This window comes from Chiloscyllium plagiosum, chromosome 12, assembly GCF_004010195.1.
Source record: "Chiloscyllium plagiosum isolate BGI_BamShark_2017 chromosome 12, ASM401019v2, whole genome shotgun sequence".
NCBI lineage: Eukaryota > Metazoa > Chordata > Chondrichthyes > Orectolobiformes > Hemiscylliidae > Chiloscyllium > Chiloscyllium plagiosum.
Genome location: NC_057721.1, coordinates 80,958,627 through 80,980,260, shown reverse-complemented (window position 1 = coordinate 80,980,260; position 21,634 = coordinate 80,958,627). Strand labels below are relative to the sequence as shown.

The 21,634-nt window shown below is 47.4% G+C and overlaps 1 protein-coding gene across 1 annotated transcript in view; it reads right to left on the bottom strand.

Annotated features, from left to right (window-relative positions):
• robo2 (roundabout, axon guidance receptor, homolog 2 (Drosophila)) overlaps positions 1-21,634 on the bottom strand; it is a 977,511-nt gene that overhangs the window by 42,382 nt on the left and 913,495 nt on the right. The window contains exons 20-24 of the mRNA XM_043700204.1: positions 19,331-19,522; positions 16,840-16,866; positions 9,143-9,185; positions 4,148-4,293; positions 393-659 (exon numbers count right to left, since the gene is read on the bottom strand). Coding sequence (XP_043556139.1) covers positions 393-659; positions 4,148-4,293; positions 9,143-9,185; positions 16,840-16,866; positions 19,331-19,522 — 675 coding nt within the window. The remainder of the gene's footprint in view (positions 1-392; positions 660-4,147; positions 4,294-9,142; positions 9,186-16,839; positions 16,867-19,330; positions 19,523-21,634) is intronic.

Below are 21,634 nucleotides of genomic sequence, written 5' to 3'. Positions count from 1 at the left end.
GGGGTGGGGTTTGGGGATATGGGGAGGATGGAGATTGGGGAATATGGGGAGAGAGTAAGGATTGGGGGATATGGGGAGAAGGAGGGTCTGTGGGATTGTGGGTTGTGGGGGATGAAGCGATCAGGAGTTATTGAGAGAGAGGGGAGAAATGTGGGTCAATTAATCAAAATTCAATCAGCTGACTGATTTGTCACATGAAGAAAAGTCAGTTAAAACCGGATTATAAATCCAAGTTAAATAGATTGTTTTATAGTTCTGCATTCAAAACCATGGTCCCGATGGTGACACTTGCTCGTCAATAGACAGTTAAAGGCGTTTAGTTTGTCTCTCAAGTAAACCAGCACATGTAGCCAGTGCGCACTTACCCCAGACGGTACCATCCTCCCACTCACCGTTATTAAACTTGCTCTGGTCTGGTAGTGAGTACCCACAGCTGGTCAGGTCTGGCTTCGCTTGGATGGACGCCTTCCACTGAGGTTCGGGGAGGTCCACAGCCAGCTCTTGGATGCTACTGGAATGCAGGAGCTGGGTGGTGGCGTAGGGGGTGGTCTGTGTGACCTGGCCCGGGCTGTTGAAGCTGGTTTTGGTGGTGACATCAATGCTACTGTAAATGGCGCTGTCTGACAGCATGGTACCTGACTTCTCCCCCTGACCTGCTGCTTCGGGAGAGAAGGGTGGGGTGGAAGTGAGAGACAGGAGAGAGAGAGAGAGAGAGAGGTGGGGGGCAGAAAGAAAGAGGGAGAGAAATGTACAGCTCGTCAATGATCTGTAAGGAAGACCACAAATAGCCGCATGTTCAACATGAAAAATAAATGTGTCATCCTGAGCTTCAGGACCCATGTAGAATTAGGTTACTTATAGTGTGGAAACAGGCCCTTCGGCCCAACAAGTCCACACCGACCCTCTGAGGAGTAACCCACCTAGACCCATTGCCCTACACCTAACACTACGGGCAATTTAGCATGGCCAATTCACCTAACCTGCACATCTTTGGACTGTGGGAAGAAACCCACACAGACAGGGGGAGAATGTGCAAACTCCACACAGATAGTTTCCCGAGGTGGGAATTGAACCCAGGTCTCTGGCGCTACGAGGCAGCAGTGCTAACCACTGTGCCACCCACTTTTAGATTAGATTCCCTACAGTGTGGAAACAGGCCCTTCAGCCCAACAAGTCCACACCAACCCTCCGAAGAGTAACCCACCCCGACCCATCTCCCTCTGACTAATGCGCCTACCACTATGAGCAATTTAGCATGGCCAATCCACCTGACCTGCACATCTTTGGATTGTGGGAGGAAACCCACGCAGACATGGGGAGAATGTGCAAACTTCACACAGACAGTCGCCCGAGGCTGGAATTGAACCTGGGAGCCTGGTGCTGTGAGGCAGCAGTGCTGACCACTGTGCCACAGTGCTGCCATCATGAAGTAACAGGTGAGACAATACACTTTGTGGTCTGCAGTTCGGATATACAGAATATCCTTCACAATCCACTGAATAAATCCATCGTTTGTATTGAAAAGCAACACAGAGTCACACAAGAGGATTCTCATTAGCAGGCGGCAATCAGAATTCTCATCACATAGCTGAGATTTCCACTCGACTGCACCCATGCCCCACACAACCTCCATCAGCTCTACAACCCTCCGCGATCACTGCACTCCTCCAATTCTGGTCTCATGCATCTCCCAGACTGTAATCTTTGATGACTTCTAAAACCAGACGAAACAGGAACAGAAATATGCCATTCGGCCACTCGAGCCTTGCTCTGCCATTCAATTGACCTTGGCTGATTGGACACTTTGTCTTCTGTGCTAGCCTAAACAAAATCGACCCAGAAAGACAGTTTGTTTATATATTCCTAAGTCTGGTTCCAGTGTCTTTTTAAGCTCACTAACCCATAAGGGAGCCTGTCACCTCTCACTATGTGAAATTATCATTCAAGTGGAATTTGAAACAGGTGGTGCTGACTCAGTTAGCTTGTGTTTTTGTTTCTCAATAATGGGATAATTTCAGTTTTGTTTATTTGTAAGGGCTTAAGACTTGCCTCAAACTGTGATCAGGTATTAACACCCATTTTAGGTTTAATATTTGCCCTGTTTTAAAAATATTTTAATTTATTCCATGCAAGATCTGAAATATAACAATCAGTTTATGGAAGTTAAATCATAATAACCCATATTTGGCAATATTTTAGAGTGATAGTACAATGGCTTTGAAAGGTATATGTTTTCCTTTTTTTATGAGAGGTTAAGACAGAGGTATAGAGCGATCTGCTCAAAGCCAATCAAGTAAACAGTTTGTGAGGCCTTGGGTTTTTTTTTAAAGTTGGAACAATAGAAGCAGCCTGAATGGGTGGAGTCAAGCTCTCACAGAACCAGAGTTTTCAGTTTTAACTTTCTGCAGCTGCTGGGGTCTTGAAGCTGGATGTGGTCTTCCTGCTGCAAGAATTGCATGTGAGGCAATCTATTTTAGAATAGTTGTGGTCCCAACACTGACCCCTGCAGAATGCCACTAATCACTGGCTGCCATCCTGTTCAAGACCCCTTTATCCCCACTCTCTGCCTTCTGCCAGTCAGCCAATCCTCTATCCATGTCAGTACCTTACCCCTAACACCACAGGCTCTTCTTTAGCAGCTTCATGTGTGGCACCTTGTCCAAGGCCTTCTGGGCATCACATCTGGCTCAGTGATTAGCACTGCTACCTCACAGCGCCAGGTCCCAAGTTCAATTCCAGCCTTGGGTGACTGTCTGTGTGGAGTTTGCACATTCTCCCCATGTCTGTGTGGGTGTGCTCTGGTTTCCTCCCACAGTCCAAAAATGTTCACGTCAAGTGAATTGGCCATATTAAAGAGGTTCTTTAGATTAGCAAAGAGGTTCTTCTGCAGCTGTACAGGGCCCTGGTGAGACCACACCTGGAGTACTGTGTGCAGTTCTGGTCTCCAAATTTGAGGAAAGGCATTCTGGCTATTGAGGGAGTGCAGCGTAGGTTCACGAGGTCAATTCCTGGAATGGTGGGATTACCTTACACTGGAGCGACTGGGCTTGTATACCCTTGAGTTTAGAAGACTGAGAGGGGATCTGATTGAGACATATAAGATTATTAAAGGATTGGACACTCTGGAGGCAGGAAACATGTTTCCGCTGATGGGTGAGTACCGAACCTGAGGACACAGCTTAAAAATACGGGGTAGATCATTTAGGACAGAGATGAGGAGAAACTTGTTCACCCAGAGAGTGGTGGCTGTGTGGAATGCTCTGCCCCAGAGGGCAGTGGAGGCCCAGTCTCTGGATTCATTTAAGAAAGAGTTGGGTAGAGCTCTCAAGGATAGTGGAATCAAGGGTTATGGAGATAAGGCAGGAACAGGATACTGATTAGGAATGATCAGCCATGATCATATTGAATGGTGGTGCAGGCTCGAAGGGCAGAATGGCCTACTCCTGCACCTATTGTCTATTGTCTAAATTGTCCATAACATTAGGTAACTTAGTCAGAGGGAAATGGGTCTGAGTGGGTTACTTTCAGAGGATCGGTATGGATTTGTTGGGCTGAAGGGCCTGTTTCCATACTGTAGGGAATCTATCTATTCATATCCATGGGCTCTCCTTTCTCTAACTTGCTCTTTATCTCCTCAAAGAATTCCAACAGATTTATAGGTGTTACCTCCCCTTGACAAAGCTGTGCTGGCTCTGCCCTGTTTTACCCGACACTTCCAAGTACTCCGCAATCTCATCTCTACCCTGTCCCTTAATTATTTAATTCACCTCAATCAGATCAAGTCTGATCTCGGGTGTGGTATTCTGAGCGGCTTAAGCCCCATTCACAGCTAAGGCCATCGGTTCACAGAACCACGTGGTACTGACGAGACCCTTCAGACCATCAGGTTTGTATCACCAAAAATAAATCACTCCTGACACTAGTCCCACTTTAACACTCCTGCCGCAAAGATGCTGAGGTCAGCACCTTCTGCTGCACTGATCCTCACGAGAACTTGTACTTTCTTTGCCCTAGTAAGTAGTATTTTCCCATTTTGAATTCCCATGGGTTACCCCAAGGAGGAACCTCAGTCCTCCTGCATTTGGGACATCTCGATAAAGATGGCTGCCATGGTGAAGCAGTACAGATCCTCACTGGAGTGACTCACCTGCCCGATTGAAGTTCCCCATGCCTCCAAGGTCTCCAAGGTCAGAGGGTCCATTGCTGCTCCCGTTTATTGGCAGGCTGGTGGCTGGCCAGGAGTCAGCTAGCCATGGATAGCTCGTCTCTCCCGGATTCAACAGGCCCGGTCTGCTGCAATGTGAGCAACACAACATCAACAAAAAACATCACCTGACAGGTTAAACCATCCCTACCTCACCAGGACCCTGTTCAGTCTCTTGGAACTCAAAGACATTTCTGTCTCTTTGGAAATGTCAGCAGTGTGTTGTAAAACTGGGAGTGCTGCACCTTCATGGTCCACTCAGGCTGCAGTTTCAGACAGGCCGTAATGTCAGAATGGGTCCAAAAGGATTGTCTGGCTCTTACACTGTACATTTCTTCCCTGATACCTTGATAAGAACATAAAGGACTAAAAGCAACTAAAGGCCATTCAGCCCCTCAAGCCTGCTCCACCATTGAATACGATCATGGCTGATTTCACCTCAACCTCAACTCCACTTTCCATTACCCTTCAACCCATTATTGATTAAAAAAACTGTCTGCTTCCTCATTAAAGTTACTCAATGTCCCAGCATCCACCGCACTCTTAGGATCCTCTTGTTGGAGGACTTTGGTAAATAGAAGTCACGATTCAGTGAGGAGTGAGGTCGTGATCATGGAATGAATGTGGAGTGAGGTAGGGAGTGGGATAGGGAGTAGGGGGTGGGGATTGGGCAGTGAGTGAGGAGTGGGGAGTGGGGCACGGAGTGGGAAGTGAGTGAGTGGGGCAGTGAGTTCTGCCCGGTCAGAGGGGCTGCCTTTCGGTTTGGATGTGATATTTGGAATGGGTGGTTCTCCCCAGCCTCTGGCCCTTGTCCCTACACTCGGTCACTCAAATCTGATTTCTATTTGTGGGATCTTGATTTGCACTTGTTGAAGGCTGTGTTTGTTGCAAGACAATGAGGACCCTGCTATACTTCATCGGATACAAATTACTTTGGACTATCCTGTAATCATGGAAGGTGCTACGGCAATGTACGTTCCTACTTCCTGCTTGGTGCTCCCATGTGCCTCAGTATTATGGTGGCTGCTAGGGGCTGGCATATACAACTTCCCCCCACCCCCAGGGAAACTCAGTGGCAGGAGAAGAGAAATACTGGCAATGTGAATACATAAATAACTGGAGGAAAAGGAAGAAAGACTTGCATTTATATAGCATCAACCCCAGTCTCAGGTCAACCCAAAGTGCCATCTGAGTAAGAGTCGTATCGGATTTGAAACATTAACTCTCACCCTGCCAGACCTGCTGAGCTCCTCCAGTGCTTTCTGTTTTATTTCCAAGGTCTGTACAGCCAGTGCTGATCTGACCCTTTGTCGCTGGGGTCAGTGACAGCTGTGATCCTTCAGGACTTCTCCGCGGGATCTTGCTGTCCACACCTGATCAAGTGTACCCCAGGACACTGTGGGAAGTTAGGGAGGAAATTGCAGGGCCCCAGCAGAACTATTTGTATCATCGGCAATCACATGCGAGGTGCCTGATGACTGCAGGAGGTGTGAGTGTTGGGCCTTTGTTTAAGAAAGATTGTAAGGAGAAGCCTGGGAGCTAAAGACCTTGGGCCATTTACAGGACTATCTTTGAGGAGAAAGTGAGGTCTGCAGATGCTGGAGATCAGAGATGGAAATGTGTTGCTGGAAAGAAGGGCTAATGCCCGAAACGTCGATTCTCCTGTTCCCTAGATGCTGCCTGACCTGCTGCGCTTTTCCAGCAACACATTTCCATCCCATTCACAGGACTACTTTAGTTTGGGAGTATGGTCAGCACGGACTGGTTGGACCGAAGGATCTATTTCCGTGCTCTGTGACTCTATGACAGTCGATTTGGTTTAAGCCGATCCGTATCTTCCATTTCCAGACTATGGAGTTAGATGGTACGGTGGCTCAGTGGTTAGCACTGCAGTCTTACAGCACCAGGGTCCCGGGTTCAATTCCAGCCTCGGGTAACTATCTGTGTGGAGTTTGTACATTCTCCCCGTGTCTGTGCGGAGCCCCCTTTAGGTGCTCCGGTTTTCCCCCACAATCCAAAGATGTGCAGGTTTGGCGGATTAACCGTGCCCATACTGTTCGGGAATGTGCCTGCAGGTTAGGTGCACTAGTCAGGGGTAAACGTAGGGGAATGGGTCTGGGTGGGTTACTCTTCGGAGGGTTGGGGTGGACTTAGAACATACAGCACAGAACAGGCCCTTTGGCCCACAGTGTTGTAATTTAAAATAAAATAACCTAAGCACCCCTCAACTCACTGCTATCCATGTGCATGTCCAGCAGTTGCTTAAATGTAAAAACAATGACTGCAGATTCTGGATTAGTGGTGCTGGAAGAACTCAGCAGTTCAGGCAGCATCCGAGGTGCAGCAAAATCGACTGCACTAGAAACGTCGATTTCGCTGCTCCTCGGATGCTGCCTGAACTGCTGTGCTCTTCCAGCACCACTAATCCAAAGTCGCTTAAATGTCCCTAATGACTCTGCTTCCACCACCACCACAGCTAGCAACGCACTCCATACATTCACAACTCTCTGAGTAACAACTCTCTCCCTTGTTGGGCCAAATGGCCTGTTTCCACACTGTAGGGATTTTGTTCCATTCTATGAATATAGTTCAGGAACTTCTTGGGCCCCAATTTGATAGACTCCCTCCCCTCGCCCCGTGCTCCTCCTGTACTAGAAAGAGGCAGCCCTGTGACACATTGAGAACAGCTCAGAACTCCGGCCAGTACATTAACGAACACCCACTCCTGAATGATCATTTACAGTCTGCATTTCTATTTGTCCTGCAACATAACACAATGCAAGTGGCTGCTTCAGTTAGATCAGGAGCTCTTAGAGTGAAAGGGTATAGGGGAGAAGTGGGAACAGGGGACTGAGTTGGATAATCAGCCAGGATCATATTGAATGGTGGAGCAGGCTCAAAGGGCTGAATGGCCCCCTCCTGCTCCTGTGTTCTATGGTCTATGTTTTATTGGAGGGAAAATGCCTCACTCTGAGCTATGTAAGCTGACGCTAGGTAACATAACCAAAACGTTCATCAACCATAAAGGTTTTAAGAGAGAAGTGGAGAGTGTAGCGGAGGGGATTGCAGAGTTTGGAGCCCGGTCAATTGAAGGTGCACTCACCGACGGTGAAGCATTGGAGATGGGGAATGGGAAATCCTGCTGCTGTGGCTGGTCACAGTCAGCAGAGCGACAAAAGACAGCATTCCATCAGATCCTACAGCAATCCCTTCATCAATCTGAATCGACTGTCTTCACAAATGCACACAACCAATGTCCAACCAATTCATCATCTCTGAGCCATTTACTCTGTGATCGATTCAGTGTAATTGGGGATTCAAGGCAATTTAAAGGCGGCCAATAAGAAATGTGAATCACTAGAATCATTGTTGACTAATACCTCATGAATACGGCTAACATCTCTGCAGTAAGTGAGCACGACATTTCAACAGAATTTCCTTCCTCACATATGACAGACATTAAACAGTTTGATGGGTTTTGTAAAATCCCTCCAAGGCTTCCTCAGACATGAACTGTTTTCTATCCTGCAAAGGAAACTCAATCCTTTTTAAACTTCTCTCAGATTCACAGCTAAAGCTTCTCAGCAAACAGGTTTCTGCAATGGCTCTGTCTGTCTCTGTGCGGGTGACCTGACAATGGGATATTCTGCTGTGAGGTGTGACACTACATCAGGGCTTAAACCTTCAATAGTGCAGCCCTGTGTCTGTACGACTGACTGACTGACTGACTGACCCCTCAATAGTGCAGCCCTGTGTCTGTACGACTGACTGACTGACCCCTCAATAATGTGGCCCTGTCTCTATGTGACTGACTGACTGACCCCTCGATAGTGCGGCCCTGTCTCTGTGTGACTGACTGACTGACCCCTTGATAGTGCGGCCCTGTCTCTGTGTGACTGACTGACTGACTGGCCCATCGATAATGCGTTCCTGTCTCTGTGTGACTGACTCCTCGATATTGCAACTCTGTCAATGTGTGACTGACTTACTGACCCCTCGATAGTGCGGCCCTGTCTCTGTGTGACTGACTGACTGACCCCTCGATAGTGCAGCCCTGTCTCTGTGTGACTGACTGACTGACCCCTTGATAGTGCGGTCCTGTCTCTGTGTGACTGACTGATGGACTGACCCCTCAATAGTGCGGCCCTGTCTCTATGTGACTGACTGACTGATCCCTCGATAGTGCGGCCCTGTCTCTGTGTGACTGTCTGACTGACCCCTTGATAGTGTGGCCCTGTCTCTGTGTGACTGACCAACTGACCCATCGATAATGTGTTCCTGTCTCTGTGTGACTGACTGACTCCTCGATATTGCAACTCTGTCAATGTGTGACTGACTGACTGACCCCTCGATAGTGCGGCCCTGTCACTGTGTGACTGACTGACTGACCCCTCGATAGTGCGGCCCTGTCACTGTGTGAGTGACTGACTAACCCCTTGAGAATGCAACCCTGTCACTGTGTGACTGACTGACTTCTCGATAGTGCAACCCTGTCACTGTGTGACTTTCTGACTCCTCGATAGTGCAACTCTGTCACTGTGTGACTAACTGACTCCTCGATAGTGCAACTCTGTCACTGTGTGACTGACTAACTCCTCGATAGTGCGGCCCTATCTCTGGCTGACTAACTGACCCCTCGATATTACGGCCCTGTGTCTGTGTGACTGACTGACTCCTCGATAGTGCGGCCCTGTCTCTGTGTGACTGACTGACTCCTCGATAGTGCGGCCCTGTCTCTGGGTGACTGACTGACCCCTCGATATTACGGCCCTGTGTCTGTGTGACTGACTGACTCCTCGATAGTGCGGCCCTGTCTCTGGGTGACTGACTGACCCCTCGATAGTACGGTCCTGTCTCTGTATGACTGACTGACCCCTCGATAGAGAGGCTCTGATAGTCAGATCTAACAATGAAGGTCTTCGCTTCAATTTATCTTACCTTCCATTACTCATTATTCCTCCATCTACACGTTGGAATGTTACTTTATTTTTCCAGCAGCATGTGAAAAGAAACAGACAGAAAGAGATTGAGACTTAATTAAGTAATTCTTCAGTGTGTCACGTCATCCACAAAAACACAAATATTAAAACAATGTTAAGTCTTCCTTTGCATCAGTTATCTGTTTGAAATTAAGACCTCTGTCTGGAGTGTGCCTCTTAAAATGTAATCCATAATCTTTTTTACTTACGAGAAAATCTCATTTTAACTTCATGGAAATTATCACAGTCATTATTCTGTTGATTTGTGATTGTTGGTTAGAAGTCAGAGAAAATTTACAAGGATGTTGCCAGGGTTGGAGGATTTGAGCTGCAGGGAGAGGCTGAACAGGCTGGGGCTGTTTTCTCTGGAGCATCAGAGGCTGAAGGGTGACCTTATAGACGTTTATAAAATCATGAGGGGCATGGATACAGTAAATAGACAAGGTATTTTCCCTGAGGTGGGGGAGTCCAAAACTAGAGGCATAGCTTTAGGGTTGGAGGGGAAAGATATAAAAGTGATCTAAGGGGCAACTTTTTCACACAGAGGGTGGTACGTGTATGGAATGAGCTGCCAGAGGATGTGGTGGAGGCTCGTACAATTACAGCATTTAAAAGACATCTGGATGGGTATATGAACAAGAAGGGTTTAGAGGGATATGGGCCAAGTGCTAGCAAATGGAACGAGATTCATTTTGGATATCTGGTCGGTGTGGATGAGTTGCATAGAACGGTCTGTTTCCTTGCAGTATAACTCTGTGACTCTATGATTCTAAGTCAAGAACCAACAGTATCTCTTGAGTACGTTCAGCTCCCACCTCAACAAGATGGCAAGGTGGGGGCTCATCCAGGAGTCTCCCTGACTGAGAGCCTGGCTTGCGCACTAAACTGACTGGAGCAGACAGCGTTTTGATCAGGAGCTGGAGGAGGAGCACAAATACAGCCAGCCCTGATGCATAAAGTCTCACTACGAAACCCTGGAGGAGTAATACTGACCCTCTGCAGCGCTGCACTGAGGGCGTGCGGCCCAGTCAGAGGTGCCGTGGTTCAGGTGAAACCTAGAACTGTTGCCCCATCTGCTTCTATCTGGCGACTATAAAAAAAACCCATGGTGCTTCCGGATGAAGAATGTGGCCTGTGTTCTGGACCAATATTTAAGAAACCAACTTCATGAAGATGAACTGGTGGTGATCACATTGTCACATCCAGCTGATGCATCCTGTAAGTGACTAAACTTCACAAAGATTTCTTCAGCTATAAAACACTATGGGACATCTTGGGGTCATGATGGGTGCTATGTAAATGCACCTCTGCTTGGTAAAACCTGTCAGTTTCACTAATGTCTTTTATGGAAGGAAACTGCCACACCTACCCATTTGGCCTCATGTGACTCCAGACCCACAACAATGTGGCTGGATCTTAACTACCCTCTGAAACATTATAGAGACGGGCAATAAATGCTAGTTTTAGATTAGATTAGATTACTTACAGTGTGGAAACAGGCCCTTCGGCCCAACAAGTTCAAGGCGAAGCGTAACCCACCCAGACCCATTCCCCTAACACTGTCGGCAATTTAGCATGGCCAATTCACCTCACCTGCACATCTTTGGACTGTGGGAGGAAACCAGAGTACATGGAGAAAACTCACGCAGACACGAGGAGAATGTGCAGACTGGCGAGAATTGAACCCAGGTCTCTGGCGCTGTGAAGCAGCAGTGCTAACCACTGTGCCACGTGCCACCCATTGATTGAGCCAGTGAAACGAACATCCCTTGAATGAATTTTAAAAATCTAGTTTAAATCATTAGACGTTTTCCTTTTGATGCTTGCGCAATTAGTTGGGCCAGTCAAGGCACAGTTTATCAGCATGGCTGGTGATTTCAGTGTAATGACACAATACCAACACTAAAACAGGCCACATGCCAGCCTCTCTGTCTAATTTATACAGTACAATTACACATCAGAAGAGGGAGCTATCCACAGATACTGTGACATGAAAGTGTTGTGCTGTCCTAAAGACAATGATGAAGGAACGGCTTGCAGAATGATGGCTGGAATTTCCTTTTAAATCACATCGGTCCTCAACAATCTTTTTATTTAAAAAAATCATTAAATTTTAACAGTTTCAGGGTTAAAAAAAATCTTCTGTGAAGAGATCTGATGAAATGCCATTGACCTGAAAGGTTAACTCTGTTTCTCTCCACAGTGGCTGCCTGAACTGCAGGTTCTTTCCTGTTCCTTATCTCAGTAACGCGTGGAGTGGCGTATTGTTAAACTGGATTTCCCACTCTGATTTCTGTCAGTAATTGGGTAGGCTTGAAGCTACAATCAGACAAGCAGGAGGCTGGACAAACACATCCAGCCTGGCAGCACTGGGAGGCTGGAAGAACACAGCAAGCCAGGCAGCATCAGGAGGTGGAGAAGTCACTGTTTCGGGTATTAACCCACCCCCAGTCCTGAGGAAGGGTTACACCCGAAACGTTGACTTCTCCACCTCCTGATGCTGCCTGGCTTGCTGTGTTCTTCCAGCGTCTTGCTTGTCAACTTTGAATTCCAGTTATTTTGTCTCTTGAAGCTACAATTAGCCAGTATATTCAGTCTCAATGTCAGTGTTTATCGGCCAACGTAAACCTCCTGGTGGTGCAGTGGGTAGCATCGTTGCCTCTGAGCCAGAAGGTCTGGCTTCAAGACCCACACCGAGACGTGTTGAACATAGAATCTGCATTAACATGTCAGGGCAGTAGGGGGCACTCATGGGGGAAAAGAACAAGCTAAAGGTCAAATATGTTCCTGACGAGACAAAGAGTGGAACCAACATTGAGATGTCGAGGGACATAAAGGTTAGAATGTAGATTGATAAGGGGAAGCAGATACTGAGGGCTGTGTGAGGCATGCATTAAAGATTTGGAATTAATCAGAAAGTTTGCAGATGATGCCAAAATTGGTCAGGCGGTAAATAGTGAGGAGGGCAACAATAAAAGGTATGAATGGGGTGGGCAGAATAGTGACCTTTGGAATTCAACCTGGAAAAGTGTGAGGTAATTGGTGAGAGTGAACAAGACAAGAAGCTACAAGGCCAATGACTGGAGCCTGGAAAATACCGAAGCTCAGTGGGATCTTGGTGTGTGTACAGATCCCTGAAGGGAGCACAGCAGCTGAGTAAGGCCGATAGAAAGCCATGTGAGATATTTGCCTTTATTTAGGTAGAGGTGGGTACTGCAGATGCTGGAGATCAGAGTCCAAGATTAGAGTGGTGCTGGAAAAGCACAGCAGGTCAGGCAGCATCCGAGGAGCAGATTCCTGATGAAGGCTTTTGCCCGTAACGTCGATTTTCCTGCTCCTCAGATGCTGCCTGACCTGCTGTGCTTTTCCAGCGCCACTCTAATCTTGAACTTGCCTTTATTAGCTGAGGCCCACAACAGGACAAGAGCAGGGAGTTTCCTCTGGAACTGGTTGGGCCATGTTCTGTGTGCAGTTCTGGTCACCATGTTAAAGGAAGGAAGAGATTGAAGAGATGATGAGATTGACCAGGATGTTGGCTGTTTGGGAGGCTCTGAGCTATGGGGAAAGATTGGATAAGCTGGAGATGTTTTCCTCAGAGGAGTGCAGGTTGCAAGAGGTGCATAAGGTTATGGGAGATGCAGATAGGAGAGCGATTTTTGCATTAGTGGAGGGGTTAGTAACTACGATGCCGAGGTAGAAGAGACAGAAAGTTTCAAGGAGAGCTGAGGAGAGACTGTTGTCATTCAGACAGTGCTGGGAGTCTGGAACTCACTGACTGAAAGGCTGATTGAGTTGGGACAAACCTGTGAGATGTTTAAGCCAAATTTAGATTGTGTTGCCATAGCCTTCAGAGCTAAGGACCAAAAGGTGAAAACTGGCATTGGTGGAGCCACAACCTCATTGACAGGTGTAAGTTGGATGGGCTGAATGACTTCTTTCTGTGCTATAAATGTCAGCGAGTCATAACATGGACAAGAAAGGTTGATGGTCAGCCTGAAATTCCTTCCAATTGGCCTGATGGCAGCCAGTAAGAGTGAGGGAGCTTCCTTCCACCTTGTGTCAGCCCACCCCGTCTTTCTCCCTCGCATGGTCTTCCAACTTCATCTTAATCTGTGAGCTTCACCTGACTCACTCCATGAGTTCTGCATTATCACCACTCTCTGAGTAAAGACATTTCTCCTGAGTTCCCGCTTGGATTTAATATCTTGTATCCTCCCTGACCTCGAATAACATCAAGAATATGCAACAAACAACAATGACTGGGTAATGTTTAATCTCACTGTACAGGACCTGGTTCCTTGAAGCATTTATCTTGACCTCAAGATTCTTGTAAAGAAAGGGTTATTATTTGCAGAAACATGAATGAGCAAAAGGTAATAAAAATCCGTATCAAATATAAAATACAGGAATGTATATGAGGGACTCATTCTGTTGAGGGATGTTAGTAGGGAGCAAAGGAATACATTCATTGACACAAACATAGTTATGACAGCACAGGGTTAGATACAGATTAAAGCTCCCTCTCACTGTCCCCATCAAACCATTACAGAACAGGGACAGCACGTGGTTAGATACAGAGTAAATCTCTCACTATACTGTCTGCATCAAACACTCCCAGGATAGGGACAGCACAGCGTTAGATACAGAATAAAGCTCCCTCTACACTGTCCCCATCAAACACTCCCAGGACAGGGACAGCATGGGGTTAGATACAGAGTGAAGCCTCCTCTACACTGTCCCCATCAAATACTCCCAGGACAGGGACAGCACAGGGGAAGATATAGAGTAAGGCTCTCTCTACACCGTGGAGAAAGTGAGGATTGCAGATGCTGGAAATCAGAGTTGAAAGTGTGGTGCTGGAAAAGCACAGCAGGTCCGGCAGCATCCTGATGAAGGGCTAATGCCCAAAATGTTGATTCTCCTGCTCCTCAGATGCTGCCTGACCTGCTGTGCTTTTCCAGCACCACACTCCCCACTCCCTCTACACTGTCCCCATCAAACATTCCCAGGAGAGGGACAGCACGGGGTGAGATACAGAGGAAACCTCTCTCTCTACATCTCAAACACCCCCACATCAATACTATCCTCTGTGCAGAGACAAACGTTTAAAAATACCATGATATCACCTTGAAAATGATTCTGTTTTGATAGAGGAAGAGATGCAGTTCCCATCTACCTCATCCTTTAATCACATTTATATCTCATTCTGAAACGAGCAGTGTGGCAATTTGTTATAGGTGACTACTAATTGCTATTCATAATCTAAACACTCAATGTTACTGTTATTGCAAAAACTACACTATTAAGCACAAAGTACTGAACTAACTATTAAAACCAGTGAGAGATATTATTTTCAACTTTCAAAGCAACTTGACTAACAGTGGTATGTATTTGTCACGTCCTGATCAGCTTAGCTTGCAGCTCAGGAAGATCTGTGGTTTCATTTATTGAGCATCAGCTCAGACAGACCTGGGAAAGACATCAGATCCCCACAGGAGCTTGTGAGTAATCATGTGCAATTATTTCAGATAAAGATTCCAGCTTGCTTGCTGGTCCTGGAACCAGCTTCCTCGCTTCTCAGAGCTGCATTTATGTAAACCCAGGTGAACAGAATGAGAAAGGGGACATTCATTCCCTGGATAGGACGGCAGATGCCGGAGATTAGAGTCAAGATTAGAGTGGTGCTGGGAGAGCACAGCAGGTCAGGCAGCATCCGAGAAGCAGGAAAATCAACGTTTTGGGTAAAGGCCCTTCATCAGGAAACCTTCCTGATGAACAGCTTTTGCCCAAAACATCGAATTTCCTGACTTGCTGTACTTTTCCAGCACCACTCTAATCTTGACTCATTCCCTTGAGCCTGTTCTGTCCATCAATAAGGTTCTGACTGATCTGTCTGCTATCTCCATTTATCTTCACCACTGCTGCTCATCCCTTGACAGCATTACCCAACAAAAAAAGTCCAAACAGCCTGAGTTTTGAACACTGCAGTTAGACTTCAGCCGTCAGGGCTGCTTGAAGGTATCAGGAAGTTTGGGGTTGCTATTGCTCAGCTGGTGGGAATTGGGATCCCTAACTTCCCTCTCATTTTGTGGCTGTGACGTCTTGGTTCAGATTGCTCCAAAACATGGGTAGCATTTCCCTTTGTGTGAGATGCACCTGAGTGGGCAAGCAGACCCTTAATTTAGCATCTCATCAGCAGAACGATGCCTCACATATTAGTAAATCACCAAAACAGGCCATTTGCCCCAACAAATCCATGCAGATGCTCATGCTTTCCCACACTATCCTCTGTCTGTTTTCTCCCTCATTCTGCTTCGTCATTTTTCTCCTCAAATATATCCATGTTATTCATCTCAACCATTCCCTGTGGTGTTGTGTCCTCTCCCAGTTTCTCCTGAATTCCCTGTGTCAAAAAAATATAGTAACATGGAAATCAGGAGTAGGCCATTTGGCCCTTCAAGCCTACTCCACTATTCAATATGACCATAGCTGTTCATTCAACTCAGTCCCCTGTTCCTGTTTTTCCCCCATACCCTTTGATCCCTTTAGCCCTTAGAACTATATCTAACCCCATCTTGAAAACGTTCAATGTTCTGGCCCCAACCATTCCCTGGATTTCCTACCTCTGATTCACAGCACTTCCTCAGTCTTTCATAGTGGAAGAACCAGGCTCAAGGGGCCAAATGGCCTCCAGCTCAGTCACATTCGCCTCAGCTATGAATGTCACAAGGGCTCCATCTGTAATATATTTACACCTCCATTCTGAATGGTCTCCCTCCTCACTGTTGTGGGTCTGGATTGCCTCTCTCTCTCTGTCATGAGTCTCAAATTCCAAGACATCCTCTGACTCAGCCACTTACTATCCCCCTTTCCCTTCCCAGCTCACCACAGGACACCAGGTTCTTGCCTTGTCTGCCCCTTGCCTCACAAGCACAGGCGGACACTCTTACACTTTTTAGGGAGGGGCTAGGGGGCATAACCAACGTTAAAAATCACACAACACAGGTTGTAGTCCAACAGGTTTAATTGGAAGCACTAGCTTTCGGAGCGACGCTCCTTCATCAGCTGGTTGTGAAGGACACGATTGTAAGACACAGAATTTACAGCAAAAGTTTACAGTGTGATGTAACTGAAATTATACATTGAAAAATACCTTGATTGTTTGTTAAGTCTCTCATCTGTTCGAATTATCATGATAATTTCACTTCCTTCATACGAAATGCATATAATTTCAGTTACATCACACTGTAAACTTTTGCTGTAAATTCTGTGTCTTACAATTGTGTACTCCACAACCACCTGATGAAGGAGCAGCGCTCTGAAAGCTAGTGCTTCCAGTTAAATCTGTTGGACTATAATCTTGAAACCCAACGGCAGAGAGCTTGACGTGGTTAAAGACAGAGCTCGTATCATCGAGGTGAAGGAGGAGCTGGTCAACTGGGCGACACAGCAGTACGGTCTGGATTGACCCATCCTGCCTTAACTGGGTGACAGAGTATCTGCCCTCTCCCCCCCCCCCCCCCACCCCCAGCTCTCCCTGCCCCGGGTGACGGGATGGGTGGCGGACAGGGGATGGGAGCATGCGAGGAAAACACAAGCCACTTGCTATCTCATTCCGTTGCGATGGCATGCAAGAGACGGACAAACGGACAGTACCTGCCGGGGTGAAGGTGAAAGACTGAACTGCAAGAAAGAACACAGAGAAGGCAGAGAAAAGATCGTGAGTTACAAAGAAAATTAAAGGAGCAACCACCCGGCAGGCGGGTACCCTGGGAGCTGGCATCCAGGCATTCTCCAATCATTAGCAAGTCACAGGGAATAGAAAACAAACTAATTGACAGCAATAAAGAGTTTGCTCTTTACAAAATGCCAGTGAAAGATTAGTTGGGAGACAGAAAGCAGGAGGAAGTGTTGGATGATAAATTCGGCCCAAGTTTGTGAGTGCCTCAGTGAAGACAGGTTAGCTCAATGATTCAGAACATGGGCTCTCAACTCTGGCATTCCTCTCCAAATACTTTACCCTCTTTTCTCAATCAGCTTAAACTTCTGCCTCTGCAGAGATTTACAGTGACTGACAACCCGCTATCTATGAGGAGAAAGTGAGGTCTGCAGATGCTGGAGATCAGAGCTGGAAATGTGTTGCTGGAAAAGCGCAGCAGGTCAGGCAGCATCCAGGGAACAGGAGAATCGACGTTTCAGGCATAAGCCTGAAGAAGGGCTTATGCCCGAAACGTCGATTCTCCTGTTCCCTGGATGCTGCCTGACCTGCTGCGCTTTTCCAGCAACACATTTCCAACCCGCTATCTATAGCAAACAGGGTCAGGATTACTAAAGCACAGCAAACCATCAAATACTCCATGCAGCATCTCCATATCATGAGCCCTTGCATTCTCCTGCCCCAGCCTACAGTGTGTATCAAGGACCCCAGTACAAAGCAACAATATTGGGATTGCACAGCCCAATAAAGTCGTCAAAGCCTGTCCACCATCGACAAGGCACAAGTCAGGAGTACAAAGTTAAAAATCACACAACACCAGGTTATAGTCCAACAGGTTGTCTACCACCTGATGAAGGAGCGTCGTTCCGAAAGCTAGTGCTTCCAATTAAACCTGTTGGACTATAACCTGGTGTTGTGTGATTTTTAACTTTGTACACCCCAGTCCAACACTGGCATCTCCAAATCAAGTCAGGGGTGTGATGGAATGCTCCCCATTTGCCTGGATGGGTGCAGCTCCAACAACGCTCAATAAGATTGAGACCATCCAGGACAAAGCAGCTCAATGGATTCACAGCACATTCCCCAACTTCTGCATTTACTCCTGTCACTACAGATGCACAGTAGCAGTAGTGTGTGATATCTTCAAGATGCTCTGCATAATTCCCTGATGCTCCTCACACAGCACCTTCCAAAACCACAACCACTTCCAGCTAGAAGTACAAGGGCAGTGGATACATGGGAACACCCCCATTGCAATTCACCATCTTGACTTGGAAATATCACAACATTCCTTCACTGTCCCTGGGTCAGAATCCTGGAATTCCCTCCCTAAGGGCATTGTGGGTCAACCTACAGCACATGGACTGCAAGAGTTCAAGAAGGCAGCTCACCCCCGCCTTCTCAAAGGGCAACTAGGGACGGGCAATAAATGCTGGGCCCAGCCAGTGACACACACATCTCATGCATGAATTTAAATGACATAAAATACCCCAATACAAACAGACCTGACACAGAGCACCGGAATAGCACAATGTGAAATTATTCTCTCCTGTTTTCATTCAGCAACATTCCCTGCAGTCTCTGCACTTTCTTTACTGTTTACCCTCACTTTCAATCGGAAATAGATCCATAACTATTGGCTGCACCCCCTCAGAGTGTCTGCAGGTCCTGATGGGAGGTCCTGACCATTTGGGGCTGTTGGGTGAGCCACTGGCTGGGTCGCATCACTCCAGCAGCAAGCTGAGACCCTGGCCCACTCACAGACCCCCGCAACAAGCAGCAGCCCAGAAGGGAGCAGCAACCGTGACTGATCTCTCTCCTCCTCACCCTCTCCAACCAAGGCTTTTCAGAACCAACGTCACAATGGCCCATCAGCACAAAAGTAAATCAGAAACCAGGAACTTCTAACCTGGAGCATCAGTCATTCAATACAACATCTAACAAAGGCATTCCTTCTGTTGCTGATAGTGTCCTATTCCTGGAGGTTTCTAAACTTTGAGGAAGATCCTGTATTGTTTGAAACGAGGTGGTTGATTGAAGGGAGGCAGCGAGTTTCACCATTTGCAAGCTCTATTGGCTTGTACAAAGTATTCTGGGGTGGGTTGGCTTGCTTACTTGTCAGTGAGGGGAGAAGACCTGCCTTTCTCCCCCATCATTCATCGCGCTGTGTCTCTCAGGGAACTCAACACTTCCCGGTTCGGGGGGAACTAATCAACGAGGTGGTTTCTACAATGGTCGGGAAACTCTCTCTGACTGAGTACAATCGGCACCCCAGGCCACCCGGGTCACCAAGTGAAGCTACCCATTCTCGTGCCCGGCTGTGGTTGCATTCCTCAATTGTCCTTCCTTGAAAACAATGGCCAAGCTTTTGCCCGGACACTGGGTATTGGCACTCCGCCAAGCAGCTGGGCACCGTCTCCATCCCCTCACCTGCGTAGTTGCTGAGTCCCTTCCTCTTCTTTCTGCGCCAGTACAGCCAGATGCTGAAGCCCATCAGAATGACCCAGCACGCTCCGCCGATGCCCGCAATGAAGGCTGGTTGCTTCACCACGTCCGTGATCTGCTCCGTGATGCTGTTATTGCTCCCGGGTCCAGTCATGAAGATGTCATCACCACGGCCCCCTGCAGAGAGAAAACAACATCCCCGTTCCTTCACCAAAAACTAACATTTCCCTTTCCTTGACCAAACATTTCTCGTTGGGAATTTGTTTGAGGAAGCAACTGATTAGTGGTGTACCTTTAGATCAGAATGATGCTTTGATGTGCACATATGGTGGGTTACAGACAAAAACCATGGGATGGTCTGATAATCACAGTCACTCTCAAAACATATGGCACTGAAAAAGCAGCATCCGAGAGATGGGACTGTCGATGTTTTGGGTATAAACTCTTCATCAGGAATGCGGAGGTGTCCAAGGTGGCTGAGAGATGAATGGGAGGGATTGGGGACTGGAAGAAGGTAACTGGGAATGCGATAGATAGATGAAGGTGGGAGTGAAGGTGATAGGTTGGAGCAGAGGTGGAGCGGATAGGTGGGAAGGAAGATGGACAGATGGGACAGTTCAAGAGGGCGGTGCCGAGTTGGAAGGTTGGATTTGGGATAAAGTGGGGAGAGAGGAAATGAGGAAACTGGTGAAATCAACATTGATCCTGTGTGGTTGGAGGGTCACGAGGCGGAAAATGAGATTTTCTTCCTCCAGGCGTCAGGTAGTTAGGGTTTGGCATTGGATTTCACTGATTTCCCTCTCCCCACCTTATCCCAGATTGAACCCTCCAACTCAGCACCGCCTTTTTGACCTGTCCATCTTCCTTCCCACCAATCCGCTCCACCCTCCTCTCTGACCTATCACCATTCCCCTCCACCTCCATCCACCTATCGCATTCCCAGTTACACTCCACCCAGCCCCACCCCCTTCCCATTTATTTCTCAGCCCCTTTGGGACCCCCCAATATCCCTGGTGAAGAGCTTATGCTTGAAACATCGATTCTTCTGCTCCTCGGATGCTGCCTGACCTGTTGTGCTTTTCCAGCATCACACTCTGACCCTGATCTCCAGCATCTGCAGTCCTCACTTTCTCCTATCAGAAACTCTACCCAAGAACCTGGCTGGCATGATCTTTAGCTCCATGAGCTGGCTGAGAAACATCCCAAGGAATAGGATGGAAGGTGTCTCTGGCATTTATGGTGTTGAGAAACGTATCTGCCGTGGCAGACTCAATGGGCTGAATGGCCTAATTTCTGCTCCTACATCTTATGATCTCCTCACCTCAGCCTTCCCTTGTTGAAGTGGGTGAATTTAGTGGAAACAGGCCCTTCAGCCCAACAACCCTCTGAAGAGTAACCCACCCAGACCCATTCACCGACTCCCAATTAATGCACCTATCACTATGGGAAATTTAGCATGGCCAATTCACCTGACCCAAACATTTTTGAACTGTGGGAGGAAACCCACGCAGACACAGGGAGAATGTGCAAACTCCACACAGACAGTCACCCAAGGCTGGAAGCAAACCCAGGTCCCTGGCACTGCGAGGCAGTAGTGCTAACCACTGAGCCACTGTACTGCCCTATTTTTGTATCCTTGAGATAGAATAGAAGAGACAACCCAAACTCATGGACATGACTACTGGGGCCAATAATGAACACCAGTCCAAATCAGTGACACACAAGAGTCTAGGTTTGGAGAGTAACTGCGATATCCTGGGGAGGAGTTGGCATAGTGGTTTCCTTAATCGATTATTCATCTAAAGACCCAGTGAATGGTCTGGGAACCCTGGTTCAAATCCCACTGGGACAGGTGGTGTTATTTGAATTTAATGTAAATCTGGAATTAAAAGCAGAATGATGTTGATTGTTGTAAAATCACACCTGGCTTGCGAATATCCTTTCGGAAAGGAACTGCTGATCATATCCTGGTGTGGCCTACGTGTGGTTCCGACAATGTCACTGACTCCTAACTGCCCTCCGGCCAATTAGGAAAGGGCAAGTTTTTCTTAAAAGTTAAAAATGAGCTCACAGACCAGAGAGTTACAGGATGACAGGAGGTTCAAGGCAAAGACGGACAAGGCTGCAGAGGGATTGGAAAGCAATCATGAGAATTTTAAAGGAGAAAGTGAGGACTGCAGATGCTGGAGATCAGAGCTGAAAATGTGTTGCTGGAAAAGCGCAGCAGGTCAAGCAGCATCCAAGGAGCAGGAGAATCGACGTTTCGGGCATAAGCCCTTCTTCAGGAAT